General features: G+C 41.8%; 1 protein-coding gene across 1 annotated transcript; it reads right to left on the reverse strand.

Annotated features, from left to right (window-relative positions):
- Nucleotides 1-593: 593 nt before the first annotated feature.
- On the reverse strand, nucleotides 594-21,231 carry IRF4 (interferon regulatory factor 4). The gene is made up of 9 exons (XM_081322973.1): nucleotides 21,204-21,231; nucleotides 19,329-19,602; nucleotides 15,778-15,964; nucleotides 14,067-14,155; nucleotides 12,328-12,469; nucleotides 7,388-7,498; nucleotides 4,731-5,084; nucleotides 1,778-1,890; nucleotides 594-776 (listed from the first exon to the last, which is right to left on the reverse strand). The coding sequence occupies exons 2-9, from the start codon at nucleotides 19,569-19,571 to the stop codon at nucleotides 633-635; spliced, it is 1,383 nt and encodes a 460-aa protein (XP_081179099.1). The 5' UTR covers nucleotides 19,572-19,602; nucleotides 21,204-21,231; the 3' UTR covers nucleotides 594-632.
- Between the last annotated feature and the right edge of the window lie 3,186 nt (nucleotides 21,232-24,417).

A 24,417-nucleotide genomic window follows, 5' to 3' on the forward strand; every position in this document is an offset into this window, starting at 1 on the left:
ACAATGATATAATGTTTTATCATGGGAGGATTTCTGATAGATTCCACAGAATTAGTATTCATGCCCATTTCAGAAACAGCAGCAACAAAAACAGCTTTTTTAAAATTCATGAAAAAACCCACCTGTAATTATATTTTCTACACACACACACAAACACACAGCATTCAACATTTTGATTATTTGAAACTTTTCAAAAATAACATATCTATCCCATTTTTATGAATAACATGCCTTCTTATGGCCTTATACCATAGCAAACGGTTGCTTAGGTTTAGAATTTCTTGCCCTGAGATTTCAAATCAAATAAAATAAATAAAGTGGCTTGAAATAATTTCAGGTTGTCTCCAAGACACTGTCCTTATTTAAGAACATGTAAACATATCAGGTATTTTGTCTTTTTTTTCACAGCTCATCCCACAAGCAGAGGGCAGCTTTCCAAAAAACATGGCAGAGTTCTCACTCAAGAGTTCTAAGTTCTTATATTGAATATGGGCATTTCCTGTCCATTTCCAGCTGGTGATGATTTCCTGGGAAAATTCAAAGTACTGATTTACATCCTTTAGCTGTGATCCAAAGTTCCTTGTCTTCCGTTTACCTCTGAAAATGTAATTCAGACTTCAGTGTTCCTGTGTTTATTCCTGAACAGAGGAATGGTGGATGGATCTATGATAATCTTCTGAAGTGGTTATCTGTTCTGATATGTCGTAGCCTCTCAGAAACGGTCCGGTGTTTTGCTGTGCAAAATAGTACAGCTGCCTAGCAAACACGGGTTCAACCTTAACAACAAATCAGAAAAAGTAATGAGTTAAATGGTGATTGCTGGAGTAATAATGTTCTTTAATAATAATGTTCCAAAAATTTATTTAATCAATTTTATAGCTAATAGCAGTTCATAAAAATCTCACCATAAGCATGCATACAAATAGCTTGCCAGAACAAAGAGAATGTATCTGCTATCATGACAGCAAATAGATATAGTACTGGCAAATTTCGATACATAGCAGACAAAATATATAAGGTTAAGACAGCAATGTTGTGGATTGCACACAAGCCTCCTTTTTATTATTTTTATTATTACTATAACAATAGGGGGCACATCTAAGATATCACCTGAATTACAGTGAAATTATTTAACCTGCTTTGCAATTCCCCACCCCCACACAAACACCAAGGGTCAAGTGGCTCTAAAAGGATTGACTTGGTATTCTAACTTTACAGAGTCTTTATTAAGCTACTCATTACTATTAATTTATTAAGCTATTCAGAATTCTTTTTAGGGGAAAATGTTAAAAATAAAGCAATCTAAATTTGGTGATTTCCAGCAGCGCAGTTTGGATTTGTAAGTATATTAGCTGCTGGCTCAGCCAGACCATGGAATATATGATAATTTCCATGTAAGGATGTTGGATTTTTGCTGCTGATTTAACTGAAATTTCAAATGTTTAGCATTCACTAAAAGTAAAGATATGATTGTCAATTACATAGGAATTATGATTGTATATTGCGTGACAGTATAGTTAGAGAAACTGTGGTTATATTGTCAAGCAATATTAGTTATTTACATCTGTAGCTTTGGTTTGAGGTTAACCTGATGATATAAGAAGAGCTGAACATTTCTGAAACTGCAGATCATTTGTATTCTACATATCAATTGATCAAGCATTTGAATATTGTAAATCAATTTTATCAAGCATTTATCTCAGTCCCCTACTTTCTTATTAGCCATGTCTTTAGCATTTATATACTGTATTACGTAAATCAATTCACATATACTTACATGGGCTGTAACTTGCTTTCTCTGTCTTTGTGGATCAGGAAACTCTTCTCCAAAACATAACACAATCTGGAATCTAGGTAATGGACGCCCATGGTGAGCAAATATTTGCAGTTCTAGAAAACAAACAGAAATATTATACCTTGAGGACTAAATTTAGAACTGTGGTGGAATAATGCATGAAAAATAATCTTACATAGATTCATCAGATTAATTTTTTTTTTAAAAAAAATCCTATTATCTACATGGATTTGAAAAAAATAGATAAAGCCGTTCCAGTTTGTTTTTCCTTCTATTGTAAAAAAAACCCTTCAGTTTCCTTCATCTGATATGATTCCTGGGCAATAAACAATAATATAAACTGTATTTCATCCCTTAAAAAAGCAGAATAGCTTACAAAAAGAATGAAACATCCTCTGGTGCAGGGGTGTCAAACTACCGCCCTGCGAGCCGGATGCATCATAGCAAAACTGCGTCCACCCCATTGGTGGCAATGGCAAAAAAGTCACGATACATTGCGACACGTCACGTGAGGTTGAGAGTTTGACACTCCTGCCCTAGTACTTACAGATAGATAAAACAAAATCAATAAAACCCCTAGAGAATGTAACAATTAAAACAATTTTATTCTTCAAATTCACATTTTCAAAATCATTATTATAGCCAAAGGTAATACATAAAATTCTAGGCTAAAGGTAAGCTAGAATCAATGTCATTATTTAAAATATTATATGACATCCAACAATATACACCAATAGCCTTTTTTTTATACTGTAAGGACAGAGCTCAAAGTTGGCTATGAAGTAAGTACTAGACATATATTTTCAGCAAGGTATCTGAAGCCAATTCTTTGTGACTCTGATAACGAAGACATCAAGAATACAGTAACTTTCATAATAGATTTTGTATGGGAAGAGAGAACCCTGCAGCTGTGTACAATTTTAAGAGAATGAAATCCTTGAATTAGGTCAAGAACTAATAGGTAATCCTGTGTAGTTGGTTGAGAATTATCTATTGTAGTTACATTTTTAAAAAAATATGTTTTATTTATTTTTAACAAAATCACCTTAATATTTGGTGAACAGTGTGTTGTCTGGGTTTATATTTGAAAAACAATCAATAACAATTAGTTTCTATAATTCTATAGTCCACATAATAGCTTTGCTTGATTTTCTTTTCTTCCAATAATAGTCTCTTTTGCAAACCTTGAATTAATACAATTCTTATTATTTGGATAAATGGCAAATATAGACATTTTTCTAATATTTCTGCAAATAATAACATCAGTATAAAGCTTCTTTTCTAACTGATCATCTTGATTGCCTCATCATAAATCCGGTTTACAAAATTCTTATTTAAATTTGTTTTCCCCACAATATTTAAAACATTCTTACTGGTTAAGCTTTTCTCAAAATTAATTACATTTAAGTATTTAAGTCTTTTTCCTCATACAGGCCATCCCAACACTTTTACATTTCTCATATCTTCAAAAAAAGGAAAAAAAGGAAAAAAAGAAATAAGATAGTATATTACTTAAAATACAAATATGTCCCAATTTTGGCTGCCAAATTATGTGCTACTAGGTTATGAAAATAAGGGACGCGGTGGCTCAGTGGGTTAGGACGCTGAGCTTGTCGATCAGAAGGTCGGCAGTTTGGCGGGTCGAATCCCGACTGCCGCGTAACAGAGTGAGTGCCTGTTACTCGTCCCAGCTTCTGCCAACCTAGCAGTTCGAAAGCACGTAAAAATGCAAGTAGAAAAATAGGGACCACTACGGTGGGAAGGTAACAGTGTTCCGTGCGCCTTTGGCGTCTAGTCATGCCGGCCACATGACCACGGAGACGTCCTCGGACAAGCGCTGGCTCTTCAGCTTTGAAACGGAGATGAGCACCGGCCCCTAGAGTCGGAAACGACTAGCACACATGTGCGGGGGAACCTTTACCTTTACCTTTAGGTTATGAAAAATGTTCACAAGTACTAATACATCACAATAAACTTCAAATTAACAGATCATGAATAATCAAGACAAGATTTTAACTCCAAAGACTGCAGTTGTTAGCAATCCATCATTAAATTTAACAGGACTTCTAGTGGCAAAGTTGGATTTAGGAACATGCCTAAAATATGAATTCCTTTTTCAAGAGAAGTGTAACTATATCTTAAAATCAGACATGTCAAATTCGCGACGTCACGTGACATCGCGCAACGTATCGGGACAGTTTTACCATTGCTGGCAATGGGGTGGGCGTGGCTTCCACGTGATGTGTCCGGCCTACTGGCCGGCAGTTTGACACCCCTGCTTAAAATAGTGGAACCCGGTTGCTACAAATCGAAGAACTATCTGTTTGCAGTTATATTCTCATCAGCATTCAGCTCAGAGGCATCTGCAGGTGATGGGAGGGCAAGCGGAGTGAATGACAAAAGCATTAACCCACTGTTACGACCCAAATATTACATATTACATATGTATGAAAGGAACAGAGCTTTTAAAAGTTCTTATGTACATCACAATGTATTGGAAAAAGCATTACTTCCTTACATTCTGTTAATTCTAGAATCATCTATTTCTGGGGCATAATAAATCTTAAGCAGAGTAAGGTTTGCCATATCCCCAACAGAGCTGGGGTTTCAAAACAAATCTCCAAATTCTAACCATATCACATATCTAAATGAAAATCAATAAATATTTAAAACCCTGCTGCATTTTGAATGTATGTATGCAGATGCGTTTCTCTACTGCCAAAGCAGAGAAGCTGAGGAAAGGGCAACCTTAAAGGGAAACAAAGGCTGGGTTTCAGATATTGCAGAAGCCCAGAGGCTCGATTCAAAATTGATAGGGTGGAGCAGCTGCAAATTCTATATATGGTTATAGGAAGTGTAAAATAACAAAAGAACCAATTTGAAGGACAAAGTCTCAATTGCAAACACAATGGTAACTTATATTTAAAAAAATTACCTGATAAAAATTTCTGAGTATCAAAAAGCTTGCACGTCTGCTCTCTTTCCAATTTGTTAGGCCTGTCACTGCAGAACGCCAGAGGCCCATCCCAATATATCCTGCTTTGACAAAGTCTTTTAGCATAGAGGCCATCGTGGGTCATCCAGAGTATTACTCCTCTTTCCAGGTGAGAAAGCAATTTTTCCGTTGTTTTCCTCTGGTTATGATCTTCCGGATAAGGGAACATAACTTGGTCCATGCTGCTGATCTCATAACTATGACCGTGAGCTATCCTACAGCCCTCAGGACTTGAAGTTGTGACTTCTTTTACAAGAGTTTCATGATAATACAAGCAGATGTGCAATCGACAATCTGAAAACACATTTATGCAAAATTATTTTTAACATTTGGTAATGGACAGCTGCATTTCCTATAGTTTAACAGTATAAATGGACTTGAGCAATACGTTTTCACCCATTCCTGATTTATTAAATAAACAATAAGCAAAACCTATCACAAGCAGGTCCCATTCTGTCCAGTAGAACTCTGAGAAAAATAAAAGGCCTAAGGCCATATTCTGAATCTCAGGTTAGCATTTAATGTGGAAATTATAATTATTTCTCCTTCAAATATACTATGATAGAGACTGTAGTGGATTAACAGTAACTGAGTTCAAATATTGCATTAAGTACTATTTAAGTAACATTTTGGCATAATACATTGTGTGAAGCCAAAATACTGTGGCTTACTCAACAAATCATTGTTAAGCATACTTTGCCTTAGCATTAATCCCATAAGTATGTTTGCATGTGTGTATATAACTACGTGTTAAAAATATTCTATACAATATTCAATAAAGCTAACCACTGCTAAATTCAGTAATGTCAGTGGACCATAATGTGTGATATTGGAGTATAATTTCTTGGTTTATTAAGAACCATGCTATGGGCTCATTTATAACACAGATGAAACACTTCTTAGCACTATCATGGTTTAAAGAAATGCAGCCAAAGAAAATATGTGTAATATGAGAATAATCATAGCTTTAAATACTGCTAGAGAGTAAAGGGCCTAAAATCCTTGAAAAATAATTTCCTGCTCATTCACCAACTGACCTATTCAGTAGATATCAATTTTCCCTGTTAGGCAATAGTGTAAACAGGTATGAACCATATTCTGGGGAATAAGAAAAGATTTGTTTGTAAATCAAATTAGGAAGCTGGCAAACAAAAGGAGATTATATTAGTTGAATTGCTTCAAAAACTATGGTAATCTCAGAGTTCTGGGCAAAACTGCATTCCTAGGTAAGATCTTCACTTTCTGGTAATCTAGAGAACAGAATTTGTATTTAATGAGACAATCAAAACATTAATTCTAATATTATGAACTTTAATCAATTTAATATGCATCCTGTGTAAATGATATTTATTTATATTTTTTCACATTTTACAATCCACTTGCTCCTAGTAAAGTCAGCCTGTAGCCATTAACAATATGAGACAGCATCAGCAGTAAACTCTTACAATTACAAAATTATAATTACATTCATAAAATGCAACATAAAATGCACAAATAATAATATCAAATAATAGAATATTTTTTTTAAAAAAAACTACAGACAAGTGCAATCCAACCACCATCCATAAAGCCATAATCCTCAAGGGGAAAAATGGAGGTATACAATAGATTTTTAGGCTCTTCTTGAAGGGATGTAGGACAGACCGGAAGTGATCAGTATTACAATGGGGAGGGAATTCCACAAAGCAGGTGCCACTCCAAAAAAGGCCTTTAGCCCTGTCTATTCCAACTAAATCTTCTTTCTCATCATCAACCCCAGGATGCCTTTTGAAGATTCCTGATACTTCTAGTTTGTAATATGATATAGCATAATAAAATTCTCAAATAGTTTAATCCATAATTACAATTTTCACCTTTCCACCAAATTTTATTTATTTGTGTCCTATCTTTATTTTATTTTTTTACAAATAATTCAAGGCAACGAACGTATTCGGCACACCTTCCTCCTCAGTCTGTGATCTCTCTAGTTTATCTCTAGTTAGGATTAGTTAGACTAGTTAGAAGGTGGTGAGATAAAATTCTAGAGAGCCACTTTTAGGCAGATATTTGTATTTTGATGCAATATGTTTGTTTATTTTTACACGGCCTGTATTATTTCCTGGCTGGCTCAGGAATTCTGGGAGTTGAAGTCCACAAGTCATAAAAGAGCCAAGGTTCCCCACCCCTGCACTAGACCAAATTTTCTGTAATATGCATTCCTTTCTTAATTCGATGTGGCATGCAGAGTGTACTTTGAGATAATTTTGATTCCTGACAACTGTCTTGGAATCATTTTTTGACTCTGATAACTGCCTGGAATAACCTTTGCAGTTTTCTGGGCAAGATTTTGGAAGTGGTTTACTATTGCTAGTTTCTTAGGGATGAGAGTGTGTGACTGGCCCAAGGTCACTTATCAGGCCTCCTGCATAAGGCGAGACTAGAACTCATGCTGCCCCTGTTTCTAGCTGCCTTAACCACCACATCAAACTGGCTCTTTTTCAATTAAATGTGCATGAATTTTTACACAGAAGAACAAATGCAGATGAACGTTCCCTTATGAGCACTTTTTTCCAATCACAAGTTCGTTGTGATTTATTAGATGGTGATGGTGTACATACCTGACAAGGGAAGACCTTCAGTAGATCTCAGATTTCCCTCTATTGGGATGCCAGAAGTCTGTGTCTCAGGTGGTGCACAAGCATAAAAAGTCCCAGTTACTTGACAACCTACTTTCATACCAAAAAAAAAAAAGTTTACACAAAGCAAAATGAACCCGACCGATCAGCCAATCACATTCAAAACTTTCATCTGCTTTCATCTGTTGCCTTCCGTGTGAAGTTCAAGGTGCTAACAATGACATACAAAGCCCTACATGGCATGGGTCCGGACTACCTACGGGAGCACCTTCTGCCAATGTCAGCACCCCACCGTCCTGTGCGCTCCCACAGAGAGGGCCTCCTCAGGGTGCCACCGCTCAAGGAATGTCGGCTGGTGGCCCCCAGGGGGAGGGCATTCTCAGTGGGTGCGCCAGCCCTCTGGAACAGCTTGCCAACCGAAATCCGGATGGCCCCCGACCTCCGCACCTTCCGGCGCGACTTAAAAACTTACCTGTTCCAGCAGTCCGGCCTGGCCTGATAGCTCTAATTGGGGTCCCAGTTTGTTTTTTCCTATTGTTTTCCCACTATTGTTCAATCTGTATACCTACCTTATTCTGTACACCGCCCCGAGTCCCTCGGGAGAAGGGCGGTTTATAAAAACAAACAAACAAATAAATAAATAAATAAATAAACAACTATCAATATGTAATACTCTCATTCCTTTAAATATTTTCCGCTGTTCGTTCTTAAGATTGATACATTTTCCTTTTTAAACCATGGCTTCTTCGGTGAATCACCTGACAGAACTTCCCACTAACTGACTGTGTGAAACCTCTATAAATCATAATGCTTTTATCCCCTCTGAACACAATAATATGAACACAGAAACTGGGGAATTAAGGGCGATGGGAAGACTAACTAAATGGGGGCGCTTTATCCATTTTATTTTTATTTATTTTTATTTTAATCCCATTTATATCCCGCCCTTCTCCGAAGACTCAGGGCGGCTTACAATTTAAGCACAAACCAATGTGCTTACATTAGCATTATATTTATAATAAGATTGGACGGGTCTTCTCGTACTCTTCTTTATCGCACGTAACGGTTTGGGGACTGCTTTAGAGCCATCACCTGTTTCCAGAAGACAATGATTTGCTTTATGAAAATTATTTTAAGTTCAAGGGCTTCTTTTCCTAGTATTTCAATCTAAATGAAATCAGCTAGCATCCTGTATGTTCATTAAAATAAATCCTTCCTTAAATGCATATGCCAAAATTTGCTACCATACGTTGAAGGCCAATGTAAGGTTCTATAGAATTACATTCTGTCCAAATGTATCTTTTGCTAGCTCTACAAGCAATTAGCGGGGCCAAATTTAAAGTTAAGGCATCCTGGCTTAGTTTACACGATACAGCATACCACAGAAGGCTAAAATGGGATCAGGCATTTTGTGGTTCCTATGTTGTGGGGACACAAATATTTTAACACATTGTACGAGCATGATATCCACATTTAGTCATATTTTATTATTGTGGGCTAGCATGTCACGTGTATTTGCACATTCTTGACATGGCTTTGCAGCTTAGCATATTGTATGAAGTCAGATCCTGTACGTAGTGTAAATATATCTTCTTATCCCTGCAGCGATTTTTTTTATATCTAGTGTTAGCTGAGCACCAGGATGTTCACCTTAAATTATCATTTGTACCTTTCAAGTATTAAAATGAAACTCACAGAAAGCCTTAATTACATATAAGTTCTGCATGCGAGGATTAGTGGCAAAGTTACTTTTCATCACCCTCATAAGTGTCAATGGCTGCTAAGCAAGGCAGTTGCTAAATGAGAACCAGCTGCATTTTTCTACGTGGAATTCCTTCTTTTAATGAAAGGAATCTCCATTTTTGGGAAGTCAGAGTGACATTAATAAGCTAGTGTTCCAATAATGACAAGAGAAGATTTTTCTTATGACAAAAAACAAATAAACAAACATGCTTTGATGCCCTGGATGATAAATTCAGACTTGCAAGTGTCCGTTTTCTCTCACAATAAAAGCAGATCATAACATCATTTCCTTCCAGAACCCAAGAAATCCCTACTTTACCTACTCCCCATTCAATCCCTTATCATAGAATTTGTAAAGGTGGACAGCAAACATGAAGAAATTAGTGCCTAATCCATTCAAAAAGAATTACAATGTTTCATTAATATCAGTCAAAACATTGAGAAGTAATTTTTCAATCACTGAAATCCATGCAGTTTAGAACTGCTTAATTTTTGTTGCACTATGCCAAATGCTAGCTTATTTCTATTGCACTAAAACTGATGGGATTTGTTCATAAATAAGCATATAGGGAATAGACATAAAGAAAGAAAGAAAGCGGTATTTTAGTTTTGTATAACTTTTTAAGTTTATGAAGGTAAAAATAAACCGCTCTCATGGTAACTAAAAAACTTGAATACATTCGTAATCAGAAGTTGGCTGTTCTTCCTTATCTGCTTTGTTTTCTCCTTTATTTTAGATTTGCATAGCAAAGCACTCCAATCTTCATTGAGAATATAACATTTGTTTTATGCATTTAGCTACCTGCATAGTATAAACTGCACTTAACTGTTTTTAATAGATTTCAGGAATATTGAACTATTCAAGTAATTTTGTAATTCTCTGAAATTCAATATAAAAACACTTTCTTTAGTCTGTATCATAATATTCTTCTTTATACTATGCCAACTTCTTGCAAATATAGGAATTGTGAGGCACATAGAAAGTTCTGCCCTTGCCAGAATGAGCTCAGTCATTTTAGTGGAGATGAAAACTTCATGCAAGGCAAAGTACGCATGGAGCACCACAAGGGTCCGTCTTAGGCCCAGGACTCTTCAATATCTTCATAAATGACTTAGATGAGCGAATCAAAGATGACATTAAGCTGGCAGGAATAGACAACACACTAGAAGACAAGCTCAGGACTAACCAGTCCATTCCACCTTTAACGATGGGGGGTGAGGTGTTATCCCCCGTCAATAGGGCTCGCAACTTGGGCGTCCTCCTGGATTCACGGCTCAGTTTTGAAGACCATATAGGAGCCGTGACTAGGGGGCCTTTGCCCAGGTTCACCTGGTACGCCAGTTGCGGCCCTACCTGGTCCGAGATGCCCTGCGCACAGTCACTCATGCGCTCGTGACCTCCCGATTGGACTACTGCAACGCTCTCCACATGGGGCTGCCCTTGAGGACCACCCGGAGGCTTCAGCTGGTGCAGAATGCAGACGCATGGGTTGTGATGGGGGTTTCCCAATACTCCCACGTAACACCTCTGCTCCGCGAGCTGCATTGGCTTCCGGTTGCCCTCCGGGTGAGATTCAAGGTGCTGGTGATGACCTATAAAGCCCTAAATGGCTTGGGTCTGGGATATCTGAGGGAACACCTACTGCCGGCATCAAGCTCCCTTCGTCCTGTGCGCTCCCACAGGGAGGGTCTTCTCAGGGTACCGCCGGTAAAAGATTGCCGGCGGACAATACCCAGGGGGAAGGTCTTCTCTGTGGGTGCACCGGCCCTTTGGAACCAGCTGCCTGTAGAGCTTAGGACTGCCCCTGACCTCCGCTCATTCCGCCGGGACCTGAAGACCTGGCTCTTTGAGCTTTCTGGCCTGGACTGAGAGTATTAACTGGGGTTTTAATTGTATTCTAATTGGGGTTTTTATTTCAAGGTTAATGTAATCATTTTAATTGTTTTTAATTTTTGTAATTTGCTGTAGTTTTTAAAAAACCTTGTGAACCGCCCTGAGTCTTACGGGAGAAGGGCGGTATATAAGTCTAATAAAATAAATAAATAAATAAATAAATAAATAAAAAGTTCTTGACAGACTTGAATAATGGGCCCTACCCAACAACATGAAATTTAATATGGAGGAAAGCAAGCTTTTGCATCTAGGCAGGAAAAAACCAAAGATACAAGTACAGATTAGGTGAAATCTGGCTCAAAAACAGTAACTGTGAGAGGGACCTTGGAGCCCTAGTGGATGACCATTTAAATGTGAGCCAGCAGTGTGCAGCAGCCGCCAAAGAAGCTAATACAATCCCGGGTTGTATAAACAGAGGCATAGAATCAAAATCATGTGAAATATTAGCACCCCTTTATAAAGCCTTAGTAAGGCCACACCTGGAATACTGCATCCAGTTTTGGCCACCACATTACCAAAAAAAAGATGCTGAGCCTTTGGAAAAAGTGCGAAGGAGAGGAACTAAGATGGTTAAGGGCCTGGAGACAAAAACATTATGAAGAATGATTTCAAGAATTGGGTAGGGCTAGTCTAGAGAAAAGAAGGACTAGATAGCAGTAATCCAGTATTTGAGAGGCTGCCACTGAGAGGTGGGGGTCAACTCATTTCCCAAGGCACCAGAGGGCAGGACAAGAAACAATGGATGGAAACTAATCAAGGAGAGAAGCAACCTGGAGTTAAGGAGAAACTTCCTAACAGTGAGGATAATTAACCAGTGGAACAGCTTGCCATCAGAAGTTATGGGTGCTTCACAGGGCTTTTTTTCTCATAGAATGCTCAGAACGGAGTTCCAGCACCTTTTTTGGATGGAACCTTGTAGGGTAGGCAAGGCAAGTTGTATGACATGTGTGAGTTCCGGCACCTTTTTCTTTTACAAAAAAATCAGTGGTGCTTCATCACTGGAGGTTTTTAAGAAAAGATTGCGACAGTCACTTGTCTGAAACGGTATAGGGTCTCCTGCTTGAGCAGGGGGTTGGACTAGAAGACCTCCACGGTCCCTTCCAGCTCTATTCTGATTGAATTGAATTTCTACTCTCTGCTGAAGTAAACAAATCCAATTTCTTAAAATTTTCTTTTCTTGGCTCAGATGCACATGCAACCCTAAATCAGGAACCATCCACTATTTATTTCATAACGTAAATAAAAATAGTCTGCAGCTCTATTGAATACAATGAGAATGTCTTACCATTCTGACACGACGGACCTTGCCAGTGATGATTACGAGGTGGAAAAGAGACACTTGTACACTGGTATGAAAGATCAGGATGGGACTGGTCTGGTACGTATTCCCTCCAGTTACGGTCATGAGGTACCATGTAGTTAGGCACCTGTATATTTTATTAAAATATCACATATCTTATTTGCAGCCAGTTACTAAAAAAAATCAGTGCTAATTCATTTTCAGCTTTCTAATAATATTCCCCTTTTTGGTATATCTGTAAAATTAAAACTCAGACAAACACAGTGTTGAGCTTGCTTACAGATAATAAAGAGTTTCTGGAGAGACAAAGATATATATATATAAAATAAATTTAAAAACTGGAATCCCGGGTGTAGACATTTGAAGTTAGTAAAAATAAAAACGATGAACTCCGGGAGATAAGAGAGTCGCGACTTTTAAAAATCAACCAGGGACCGGCCTTTTCCGGCAAAGCCGGAACCACTGTAATTATAAACGAGCGAGCTTGTCACGAACAGGCCACACCCACATTCCACAATTTGAACGTTTTAACTGCCATACAAGTGTATGTATTCAGGCCTTGCTCTGATGATGTCAACAGCTTGTTGACGAAAGCTCAGCAGTTAAGTAGAATTTTATATCCCGGAGTTCATCATTTGTACTTTTACTAACTTCATATATATATATCACATATATATATATAAAATTAATATACAAACATGGATATCTCTTCAAAAGTAAATCCCACTGAATACAGGCACCCGTCTCCCTGGTAAATAAAATAGGATGAGAACTCAATTATTATCCTTTTACTTCCATCAGGCTTAAATACACACACACACACCCCACTGAAACTGAATCCAGTTAATAACTTTATATCTAATACAGTGAAGACTCAATAATTCTTGAAATTCATCATATGATTCTGTGGAGGTCCAGTTTTCTGTAGATATATTTGCAACGTACAGGTAGTTTTCAACTTACAACCACAACTGAGCCCAAAATTAGACATTTGTTAAGTGAATTTTAGCCCATTTTATTACCTTTTTTGACACATTTGTTACGTGAATCATGGCAGTTGTTAAGTGAATCTGGCTTCCCTATTGACTTTGCTTGTCAGAAGGTTGCAAAAGGTGATCACATGACCCTGGGACACTGCCACTGTCATAAAGGTATGAATCAGTTGCCACGCATCTGAATTTTGTTCATATGACCATGGGGATGCTACAATGGTCTTAAGTGTGAAAAACAGCCATAAGTCACTTTTTTCAGTGCCATTATAACTTTGAACAGTCACTAAATGAACCGTTGTAAGTCAAGGACTATCTGTATGTCCAGTGTTTCATGGAAATACAAGGGACTAACGGGGACTTTAAGCTTATAATGTATTGAATATGTAGAATGAAATTTGCTGACAGCGAAGAATGTATTGATACAGTTAAACAATGCAATGAATACAACTGCACAAATTAAGTGCTGTTATTTAAAAGCAAAAATAAAATATTTCAGTTATATACTGAAATATACAGGAGAAATGAAATGAAATATGGTAAAAGTTCTAATACTAATCAAAACCTATCACAAGAACACCTATAAAATCCTTTGAAAATATCTGATTGTTTATATTGGATATTTTTTGCAATTTGTTTTCATTCTTATCGTAGTACAAGAAAAAAAACCAAATGTGTCATATTTACATTTTCATTCTCCAATATATAAAACTGGAATAAATGCAAGGGTCATACCTGAGGCTGTAGTGCAGAATATGATGGATTTAGAGTGAAAGTGTTGTTCATAATCATCTGTGGATCTTCCAGGCTAAGTTGTTTTGATCCTGTACATTATTTGTAGACAAAAACAGGGTGATTTATATAACTTTGTAAAAATAGTATCTTGGGAGTATTTAAAAATGAAATCCCTACTGTTAATTTCTAGCAGAAATATTGTTAGAAAAAAGACAGAAATCTAAGTGTAATGAGAAAACCTACCTACCTACCTAATATCTGTGTGTGTGTGTGTATGTATATATGTATACACACACACACACACACACACATATATATATATATATGTATATATATGTGTGTATATATATATATATATATATATATATATATATATATATATATATATATATATATACACACAATCATCTTGGAAAACTAAGTTAATTAACTAGCAGAGTTAATTGGCTGAGCACCTGTTCCACTGCAATATTTTTACAGTGCTTTCTCTGAATTGGGTAACTTTCTTCTCAAATCCTGCTTCCAGAATTCTTCCTCCTCTCCCTCTCCAGAAGCTAAGGGTTTTTCCCCCACCTCTCTGATTCAAAAAAAACTAAACATGTTGAGATGAAAAGCAAGGATGTGGGAAATGGGTTGGCTGACTTTTGCTTTTTTGGACTATTGGATATCTGGCTGGCACAAGGAGATGAAATGCAGGGGTGGGGGAAACAGTATAGTGGCACAGAAATTATTTTTATGGGGAGAGAGGAAAAGCTGGTGGAAGAGAAATAAGACTCCATGTTTGAAAGGGAGAAAACAGGTATTAGCAGTATAACAGAGTTGGAAGGGGTTTTGGAGGCCTTCTTGTCCAAACCCCCTCCTCTGCTCAAGCAGGAGACCTGTAGCATTCCAGACAAATGGCTGTTCAGTCTCTTCTTAAAAACCTCCAGTGTTGGAGCACCCACAACTTCTGGAGGCAGGTTGTTCCATTGATTAATTGTTCTCACTGTCAGGAAATTTCTCCTTAGTTCTAGGTTGCTTCTTTGATTAGTTTCCATCCATTACTCCGTGTCTTGCCCTCAGGGGATGGACAATAAGTCAACCCCTACTCCTCTGGCAGTCCCCCAAATATTGGAAGATTGCTATCAAGTCACCCCTAGTCCTTCTTTTCCTTAGACTACATATACCCAGTTCCTGTAACGGTTTATTGCATATTTTATCCACTAGTCCCCTAATCATCTTTGTTTCTCTTCTCTACACTCTTTTCTAGATCCGTGGTGGCGAACCTATGGCACGCGTGCCACAGGTGACACGCAGAGCCCTCTCTGTTGACATGCACGCCATTGCCCCAGTCCTAGGCCTTCAGTTGGGTTTTATAAAACCTTTTCGCTTTAGGCCTCCGCCGCCGTGTGTAAAAAAAAAAGTTCAATCAATCAATGTCAACTTCTCACGGGAAAAGAAAAATCTCACAAAGTTGGAATTGATTGATTGAACTTTTTAGTCCCACCCAGTCTGCCATTACCACCGCAGCCACACCCACCCATAAGTGGGTTTTAGGTTGCAGTTTGGGCACTCGGTCTCTAAAAGGTTCGCCATCGCTGTTCTAGATTATCGACATCTTTTCTGTACCTCTAGGCTATTAACCAGTGAGGAGTATCATATTCAAATCCCAATGAAGCATAAACAGGGATTGCCATATGCTTTCAAGGCTCAGTTTAAGGCACTGCCCTACCTTTTTTTGCTCCTTCCGGTACTATTCTATATACTTTATATGGGTCTGATATGTCCAGTTGGCTTCTTTCCACCAGTTCTTCAAAATCATTGCTCTTGTTCAAAGCACAACGCAGCCTTGTCTTCCAAGTGGGAGGATCTGGTTTATCAATGCCTTCTCTGAATTTCCCTTTAAATAGAGCCCAAGCCTGAAAATATTTGCAGAAGTTAATCAAAATATGGTTCCTCCAGAACAGCCTATGGCATTAACAACAATAATATAAATATCACACTAATAAATAAATTCCATATAATCAATTTCCATAGAACTATCATGGGGCATGCTATGGGATTCATACTTTCCTATGGGTAGTTCTGTCTAGAATCTAATTGTCAGTGTAGGACAACCCTTGAGCAGATTCAGCAGTTTCCAGATTCATTATATCCATTTCACTTCTATAAGAACTAGATGGTGTGACATTTTTCAAAAAAACGAATATTTGTAATCCATTCTTCACCACTTCACTTCAAGTTTTCTTTGCAGAGATATGGCAACCAAAGCAAGCACAGAAACCTTACTGCATCTTCTATAGGTTGTGTAACCTCTAAACCAACCTTAAATCCAGATGGCAGAAAGTAAAAAAATATAATAGAAAGAAAACAATGTGTACTCAATAAACAAGCGCACTAATGTTAAATGTGATGGTTGAATAACTAAGGAGAAAGATTGTGCCATATGAATTCTACCAGTAGGGTATAGTTGCTTTTAAAAAAAATACTTACTATTAAAAGTAATTAGCTGAACTCATTTTAGCAGAAATTTAACAGCATTGCTTCAGGTAATACTCCTCAATAACAATATAAACAAGGGACTTTTAGAAATAAATTCTTACTAAACAGTTATAGCGCTTGCTGAAGTTAATGAAAAAGTCTGCAATCCTATTCAAAATTATACACAAGTCCAATTGATATCTATGGGATTAAAGTATATGCAACTGTGATCAGGCTTGCAGACCTAATGAATTAAGCCTTGGGGCAATTAATCAAATGAGAAAAAAAGAAATTATACAGCATGGTAGGAATCTGCCAAGTGTGACAGAAAAGCATTTTAGTTCAGCAACATCTAGGATGTAAGTTGAAGAAAGAAAATAAGATAGTATTGTCAGTAATTTAAGTTAAGGGTGAGATCTACCAACTGGAACTATATGCAAAACAGCAGCTCAGAAATAAGGGTGGATGCCCACAGAGGATTAAGGAGCAAGGCATTGCTCCTTAATCTAAGTGCATTGCAATGGAGGAATTTGTTTTTAGCAGCAAAACGGAGCTCATGCCACATTCATACAAAAAACCATTTCTATTCCCCTTCCCTCAAGCTTTATTCATTAAAGTACCCCGATGTTGAGGATGATGGAAATGCTATAAGGCACCTGAAACTCAAAAAGCCTTTTGGATCTATTGCAAATCTTATCTTTTTCTTGTGATTTCCATGACATTTTGCTTGAAGTAATAGCAAAAATTGCCTTAAAATAAAATTAAAAAGTTGCTTAATTCTAGTATTTTTTTTTCTTGTTCTAGCTCGTACTACTAGGTTGTAAATGCAGTTTGTGACAATTCCCATTTTAAGCTTTGGAGAAGGTTTTGTTATATTGGGAAATTAATCTCACAATTTAATTAATCGTGGACAGTGCCTGGAATTACAGTTGAGAAACCTAGATTCAGATCCCAGATAACTCATTTAATTTATTAGGTATCCTTTGTTAGTGTGCCTCTTGGGGCTTCTATCTTGTTGTGGAAACCAAAAAAAATAATGGATTCATTCTTTGGGCACACTTGAATTCACACCCGTGCATGTGCATGGTTACATATGTGACTTCTCCCCACTGGAAAATGTGATGTTTTATTATAGTCCCTATGTGAGGAACATGCAGGTTGAAATGAATCCTAGGTTTCAAGCATTAACTCTGATAATCTCACCATTATTAGCAAGCTCCAACTTACCACCACTGCCAAATAGGTAAAAGCTGCAAGTCCCAGAAATCTTACAGGTGCTCTGTCTCTCACACAGAGTCGATAAGTAAAGCAATCAATGAAACCCACTGGCGCTGTCAACTCCAGCCGATATCAGAGTACCTCTTTCTTTCTTTCTCTACAAAGTTCATTTTGGGGTGCAGTATGCACAAGATCCAATTTGAGTGTGTGTGGGGGTGGTGGTGGAAGGATCTCATTTTCCAGATGAAGTCTGTTGAATGAAGGCTGATTCATCTAACGTGAAAAGTGTTCCAACTAGCCTTCCCAGATGGGATACCCTCTTCATGCCCTGAACGATAACTCCCATTACCCTTATCAGAATGAGTATATTTTAATCAGAATGAGAATAACTCCCATTACCCTTATCAGAATGAGTATATCAGGTGAGTATATTTTCTTGGGGGGACGGGCGGGGGGGGGGGAGGAATAAAACAGGGAAACCTGCAAAAGGGAGAAATCTGAAGCAGGTTCCTCAAGATGAGAAAAATGAATCGTAAAGCAGAATTATAAATATAATGAAAGGGGTGGGTGGGGGGTGGGGGAGACAGAGAGGTGGAAATCAAGAAGAAAACCCGAGATCATAAATAATGAAATTAAATTAACCTTAAAGGATAAGCTTTCTGGAGGTGTGTGGGGGGGACGGGGGGGGGAGGAATAAAACAGGAAAACCTGCAAAAAGGGAGAAATTTGAAGCAGGTTCCTCAAGATGAGAAAAATGAGTCATAAAGCAGAATTATAAATATAATGAAAGGGGTGGGTGGGGGGTGGGGGGGCGAGGTGGACATCAAGAAGAAAATCCGAGATCATAAATAATGAAATTAAATTAACCTTAAAGGATAAGCTTTCTGGAGGGGTGTGGGGGGAGGGACGGGGGGGGGGGGAGGAGGAATAAAACAGGAAAACCTGCAAAAAGGGAGAAATCTGAAGCAGGTTCCTCAAGATGAGAAAAAATGAATCGTAAAGCAGAATTATAAATATAATGAAAGGGGGGAGAGAGAGAGAGAGAGAGAGAGGTGGAAATCAAGAAGAAAACCGAGATCATAAATAATGAAATTAAATTAACCTTAAAGGATAAGCTTTCTGGAGGGGGGTGTGTGGGGAGGGGGGGAGAGAAGACTGTGCTTTATAACAGCGTTTTCCAACCTTAGGAACTTGAAGATGCGTGGACTTCAACTCCCAGAATTCCCCAGCCAGCATAGCTGGCTGGGGAATTCTGGGAGTTGAAGTCCACGCATCTTCAAGTTCCTAAGGTTGGGAAACGCTGCTTTATAATAAAGAGCACGCGGTCACTGTAAAGGTAGCACTAGTAAAGCACACCAGATTTAGAGAAGAAAGCTGAGGCCACTTTCCTCAGAGGGACCTTGCCCTCAACTTCTGCAAGCAGGTGGCCACGGCGCCCTTCAGCCAGCCGCCAACTTTAAGGTGGCTTTTGCCAGCGACTGATTGACGGCTTCGCGCGCGCTCCCCCTCCCCTCACCCCCCCCTCAAACCACCCACCCCCGTTCTCCCCCCCCCCGCCCCGCTCAGGGAAGGCGTCTCCGCTACCTTGAAGAGAGCGGCGTCCTCCTCGCGGTTGTAGTCCTGTTTGCCCGCGTGCTTCCAGGGGATGCGAAAGATGCTCTTCTCCTCGTTCTCCCATACCAGGCCCGGGTATTTGGCGCTGTCAATCTGCTCGATCAGCCACTGGCGGAGTTTCCCGTTGCCGCAGCTCACCGAGTTCATCCCGCCGCCCTCGACGCCGCCGCTGCTGCTGCTGCTGCTGCCGCCGCGGCTGCCTTCTAAGTTCATACCAGGCGCCCCGCCAGCCTCGGCTCCTCCCCTGACGAAGGAAGGAAGATGGGGGGGGAGGAGGAGGAGGAAGAGGAGGAGGAGGAGGAAAGTGAGCGCCCCGCTCAGTCACGTGCCGAGCCTCAGCCCGGCGCGCGCGTCAGTTCCAGACAAGAGCCCGCCGCCTCTTTCCCGCTCTCGCCCGGCCGCGTCTTCTCCACACGGAGGAGGCGAATGCGCCCCGCGCGCCAGCGAGTGCCGGCGCGCGCGCGAGAGGGAAAGCCTCGGCGTCCCCCAAGGCCGTTTCCAGTAAAGCTCCCCGCGCTCTCTTTGTCTCCGCCCTTCCCTGTTATTTCTGGGCCGCCTCTTCTCTTCACAACGCGCCGGCCCCAGCGTGGTTTCAGTTTAAAAAAAAAAAAACACACCTCACCGCACCGGATTCGCTCGGCTGCCAGGCTGAGATCGCTAATGGGCGCTGCGGTTGTGGGTCTGTGTGGGGCGGGGGGGGGATTTGAACTTTGGCGTTCGAGTCCCCAACGCCTCAACACCTGAACAGGCTCTGCCGACAGCCTTGAGCTGCTCTGGCTAGGGGGTTGACGGGGCAAAGCAGTTGGGAACGCCCGTCAGAATCCACCTGCCTTCCCCCACGGCTGACCTTCACCGGCCGCGCCTTTTCGGGGCTTCCAAGCCCGTCTTGGCGGAGCTGTTCGAGCACCAAGCTAGAAACCCCGGAGGCCGTGACCTCTAGTCCCGCTTTAAGCATCAAGCCAACCTTGGGCCAGCCCCCCACTCTCTCCTTCCCCCCCCCCCAGGAACCACTTCGGAAAATCTCGCCAAAGAAACTGTAGGGACTACTAGGTTCCAGGAATACATGATTAAAAAGAAAAAAAGAAAACACACCAACCCTGACTTAAGCACTGCCTTTCCCCCAAAAAAGCCAATCTGGAGAAGACCAACCCTTGAATCTTCTACATGTAGCTATCCTCACTAAATCAAGCTCGCCTGATTCTCTAGAATCGCCTGCTACCTAACCCTATAAAAAGAGACTCACACACACGTGCACACAACAGAAGTCTTCAGATTAGGTGGTAGTTGGTGGGGTGTGTTTTTCCCCCCTCCCTTTTCGTTATCCCTCTGCAGCATAGCCTTCTGCCCCAATCAATCAACCAATGATTCCACCAGCACCAACCGTCCCCCTCCTGTTAAGTTTTAACGACTAGATCTACAGCTGTTTCTCCCCTCTAGGTCCCTTCTTTCAGAGGCTGCAGGGCGACGGCCTTCCTTCAACCACCGGCCCCATCCCCACCTTCTCGCCCTATAGGACTAACACACGGTTTCCCGAACCGTCTCTTTCTTCTCTACATTTGCTTTCCCTTGCCCTCCCTCCTCTCTCTCTCTCTCTCTCTCTCTTCCTTCCAGTACGAGGAGCAAAAGGCTTAGTTATACGGGTGTCCTAACTAAAAAAAGCAAGCTCTCTGCCTTTCCGGGCACTTTCTGCTGAAATCCGGACTTTTTGCCCGCAAACCTGCATCTACGAGACTTCGGCGTACTCCTCGTCTATTAGACAGACTTTTTTTTTCCCCCGTAGGGCGAAGCACTGCGCACACAGTTCCCTCCTCTCCTACACATACATACAACTTCCTCTTGACATACCTTGTTTGACGCTGATTCTCTCCAGAGATCTGTGGTTTTTTTCCTTTTTACCCCCAGGAGCAAACACCCTTCTTTCTCACCCACCCATCTCCCCGCGTGTCAGTTTCTTCCCTCCCACTCTTCGCCATTCCTCAGAGATCTCTCTCTCTCTCTCTCTTTCTCTCGCTCTCTGTCTCTCTTTGTCTTTCTCTCGCTCTCTCTCTCTCCCTCATTCTCTTTGCTCTCCCTTCTTAGATTTGCATTTGACACTCCGCTCGCCTTTCTTTTTCAAGCATCAACTCCAATCACGCCACTCTCCCTTCCCACGTAACTCGCGCCCTGGCTTCCCTGCGGGAAACTCCTCACATTTACCAGCGCCGACCGTCAATGCCTGCGCCCACTCGCGTGGTTAGGAAAGAAGAGAGGGCGGCGGCGGCGGCGGCGTTGCTGCTGCCCTTTGACATTGCACACCTCCCGAAAGCGCCTCCGCGAGTCTCTGCCCCCCCTCCCCCGCCACTTCAGGACTCATTTCCCCGCAAGAGCCCGAGACTTCGGGGGATTCTCCGCTGCGGCTTTAGCGCCTCTGCCCCAGCATCCTTGCCTTGGGGGCATCCCGGCCTCCTTCGGCCGAATTCTGTCACGGGCAGGGTGAGTGTCAGGAGTCGCTCTGCTGCAGGAAAAAGGCACGCACCAGCCGGAGCGCATCTTTCCTGAGAATGTGTCAATGGGGAAGTCCAGCCCCTCTCATCCGTAGACTCCAAGCACGAGGTTAGGGCACGCCAGCCTTCCCCACCCCGCTCCTCATCGAACAGGGTCAAAATCTCGGCGGGACGGCCGAAAGAGAGGGGGGGGGAATGGCTGTCTCTTCGAAGGATTTCTAAAAGCCCGCACGGCTAATGACTGCAGTTTATAAAGTAACAAAACCCGGAAAGGGGGTGGATTTCAAAGCAAAGCCCATTTCAATGGGCAGCTAGATACTTCGAAAAACCTCTCCCCTCTCTTCCCCCATCCCACGCCCGGCTCCTTTGGGTGGCTATTAAAAGGAAATTTCTGCCCGTGAACGTGGGAGGCAGAACATGATCAGAGTCATAAGACTTTGGTCGTCTGAGCCGCCGGTGCGCTTTGATAGAGCCGCCTAACCTGAGCAGATGCCTTGCACCATCAAGGAAACGAAGGTGGGGGCTTCCATTTTTAAAAGGAAGATATTATACAGTATTTAAGGGAAGCCGTTCCGGGAGTGGGAATAAACAGGTAAGAAGAGGGGTGGGGGAGGGATAAGCCTGCTGCTGCCATCTGATCCTTTTTTAAAAAAAAATCCTAAACTCTGTGGGCAAAATCGTAGAGAGGGGACAGCAGAAAGGAAAGTATGGACCAAACGTTTTACACGGAACTGGCAAACAGTCATCTCTAACGGTGCTGGTTTCGGGCGGTCTGCGGGATGGGGTATTCCAAAGCCTTTTCAGGCCCCAGATTCTTGGTTTCGGCCTGGGACTCACCGCCTTCCCCACCCGGGGCGCTGCAGGTGCTGACTTTCAACCTCCCTAATCCCAGGCTAGATCGCTGGTGTACTGGGGGCCGGTTTATTCATTCGTCGGTAAGGAATTCAAATGGTCGTGAATTCCACGTAGGATCCTGGTCTATGAGGCGTTTTGGTGTGGATTTGGTTCCAAACCCCTTCAACCCAGTTTTCATTCTTTCCTTCTAAAATGTTTAAGTTCGCCCCGTTCCTACAGAGAGCGGAGGAAAGCTTCTGCGGCAACTGAGCTCTGAGATAGAATCAAAGCTCGTTTGATCCAACTTCGAGTTAATTTACTTCAGAGGTTCTGTTTCATCCAGCCAAACAACGTACATAGCACCTTGCCTTCTAAAATAACTCCCGCATCCCAGCATCTCCATATCATCTGGGAGGAGTTTGATTCTGTGACTCCGGAGGAAGTGGACAGGATCATGGGGAGGCTGAGCACCACCACGTGTTTATTGGACCCGTGCCCTTCCTGGCTGGTCTATGCAGCCCGGGAGAGGACACGCAGCTGGTTCCAGGCAGTTATATCGGCTTCTCTGAGTGAGGGTTGCTTCCCCGCCGTCTTGAAAGAGGCGGTGGTGAGGCCTCTCCTCAAGAAGCCTGCCTTGGACCCAGCTGTATTAAACAACTTTCGTCCTGTCTCCAACCTTCGCTTTCTTGCGAAGGTTGTTGAGAGTGTGGTGGCGCATCAGCTCCCTCTGGTCCTGGATGAAGCGGATTATCTAGACCCGTACCAATCGGGTTTCAGGCCCGGGCACAGCACGGAGACGGCATTGGTCGCGCTGGTGAATGATCTCTGGAGGGCTCGGGACAGGGGATATTCCTCTGTTCTAGTCCTATTAGACCTCTCGGCGGCTTTCGATACCATCGACCATGGTATCTTGCTGCGGCGTCTCAGGGGATTGGGAGTGGGAGGCACAGTTTTACAGTGGTTCTCCTCCTATCTCCGGGGACGTTCGCAGTCGGTGTTGGCAGGAGGGCAGAGGTCGACCGCGAGGTCTCTCATTTGTGGAGTTCCTCAGGGGTCGGTCCTCTCGCCTCTCCTGTTCAACATCTACATGAAACCGCTGGGTGAGATCATTCGTGGCTTTGGAGTTGGGTATCATCAGTACGCTGATGATACCCAACTTTTCCTTTCGACCCCAAACCACCCCAGTGATGCCCTCAACGTGATGTCCCGGTGCCTGGAGGCGGTTCGGGTCTGGATGGGGAGGAACAGACTCCAGCTCAACCCCGACAAGACTGAGTGGCTCTGCATACCTTCATCCCGGGTTTATTCGGATGTTCCACCTTTGGCTATGGGGGGTGAACTATTACCCCCCGTAGATAGGGCTCGCAACTTGGGAGTCCTCCTAGATTCACGGCTCACCCTGGAAGACCATATAGGAGCTGTGACTAGGGGGGCCTTCGCCCAGGTTCGCCTGGTGCGCCAGTTGCGGCCCTATCTTAGCCGGGATGATTTGTGCACGGTCACTCATGCGCTCGTGTCCTCTCGTCTAGACTACTGCAACGCTCTCTACATGGGGCTGCCCTTGAGGACCACCCGGAAGCTCCAACTGGTACAGAATGCAGCCGCGAGAGTTGTGTTGGGAGTCTCCCGATACTCCCACGTTACACCGCTGCTCCGTGAGCTACATTGGTTGCCAGTTGTCTTCCGGGTGAGATTCAAGGTACTGGTAACAGTGTTTAAAGCCCTTCATGGCATGGGGCCGG

This window comes from Vipera berus (assembly GCF_964194415.1).
Source record: "Vipera berus genome assembly, chromosome: 3".
NCBI classification, from domain to species: domain Eukaryota; kingdom Metazoa; phylum Chordata; class Lepidosauria; order Squamata; family Viperidae; genus Vipera; species Vipera berus.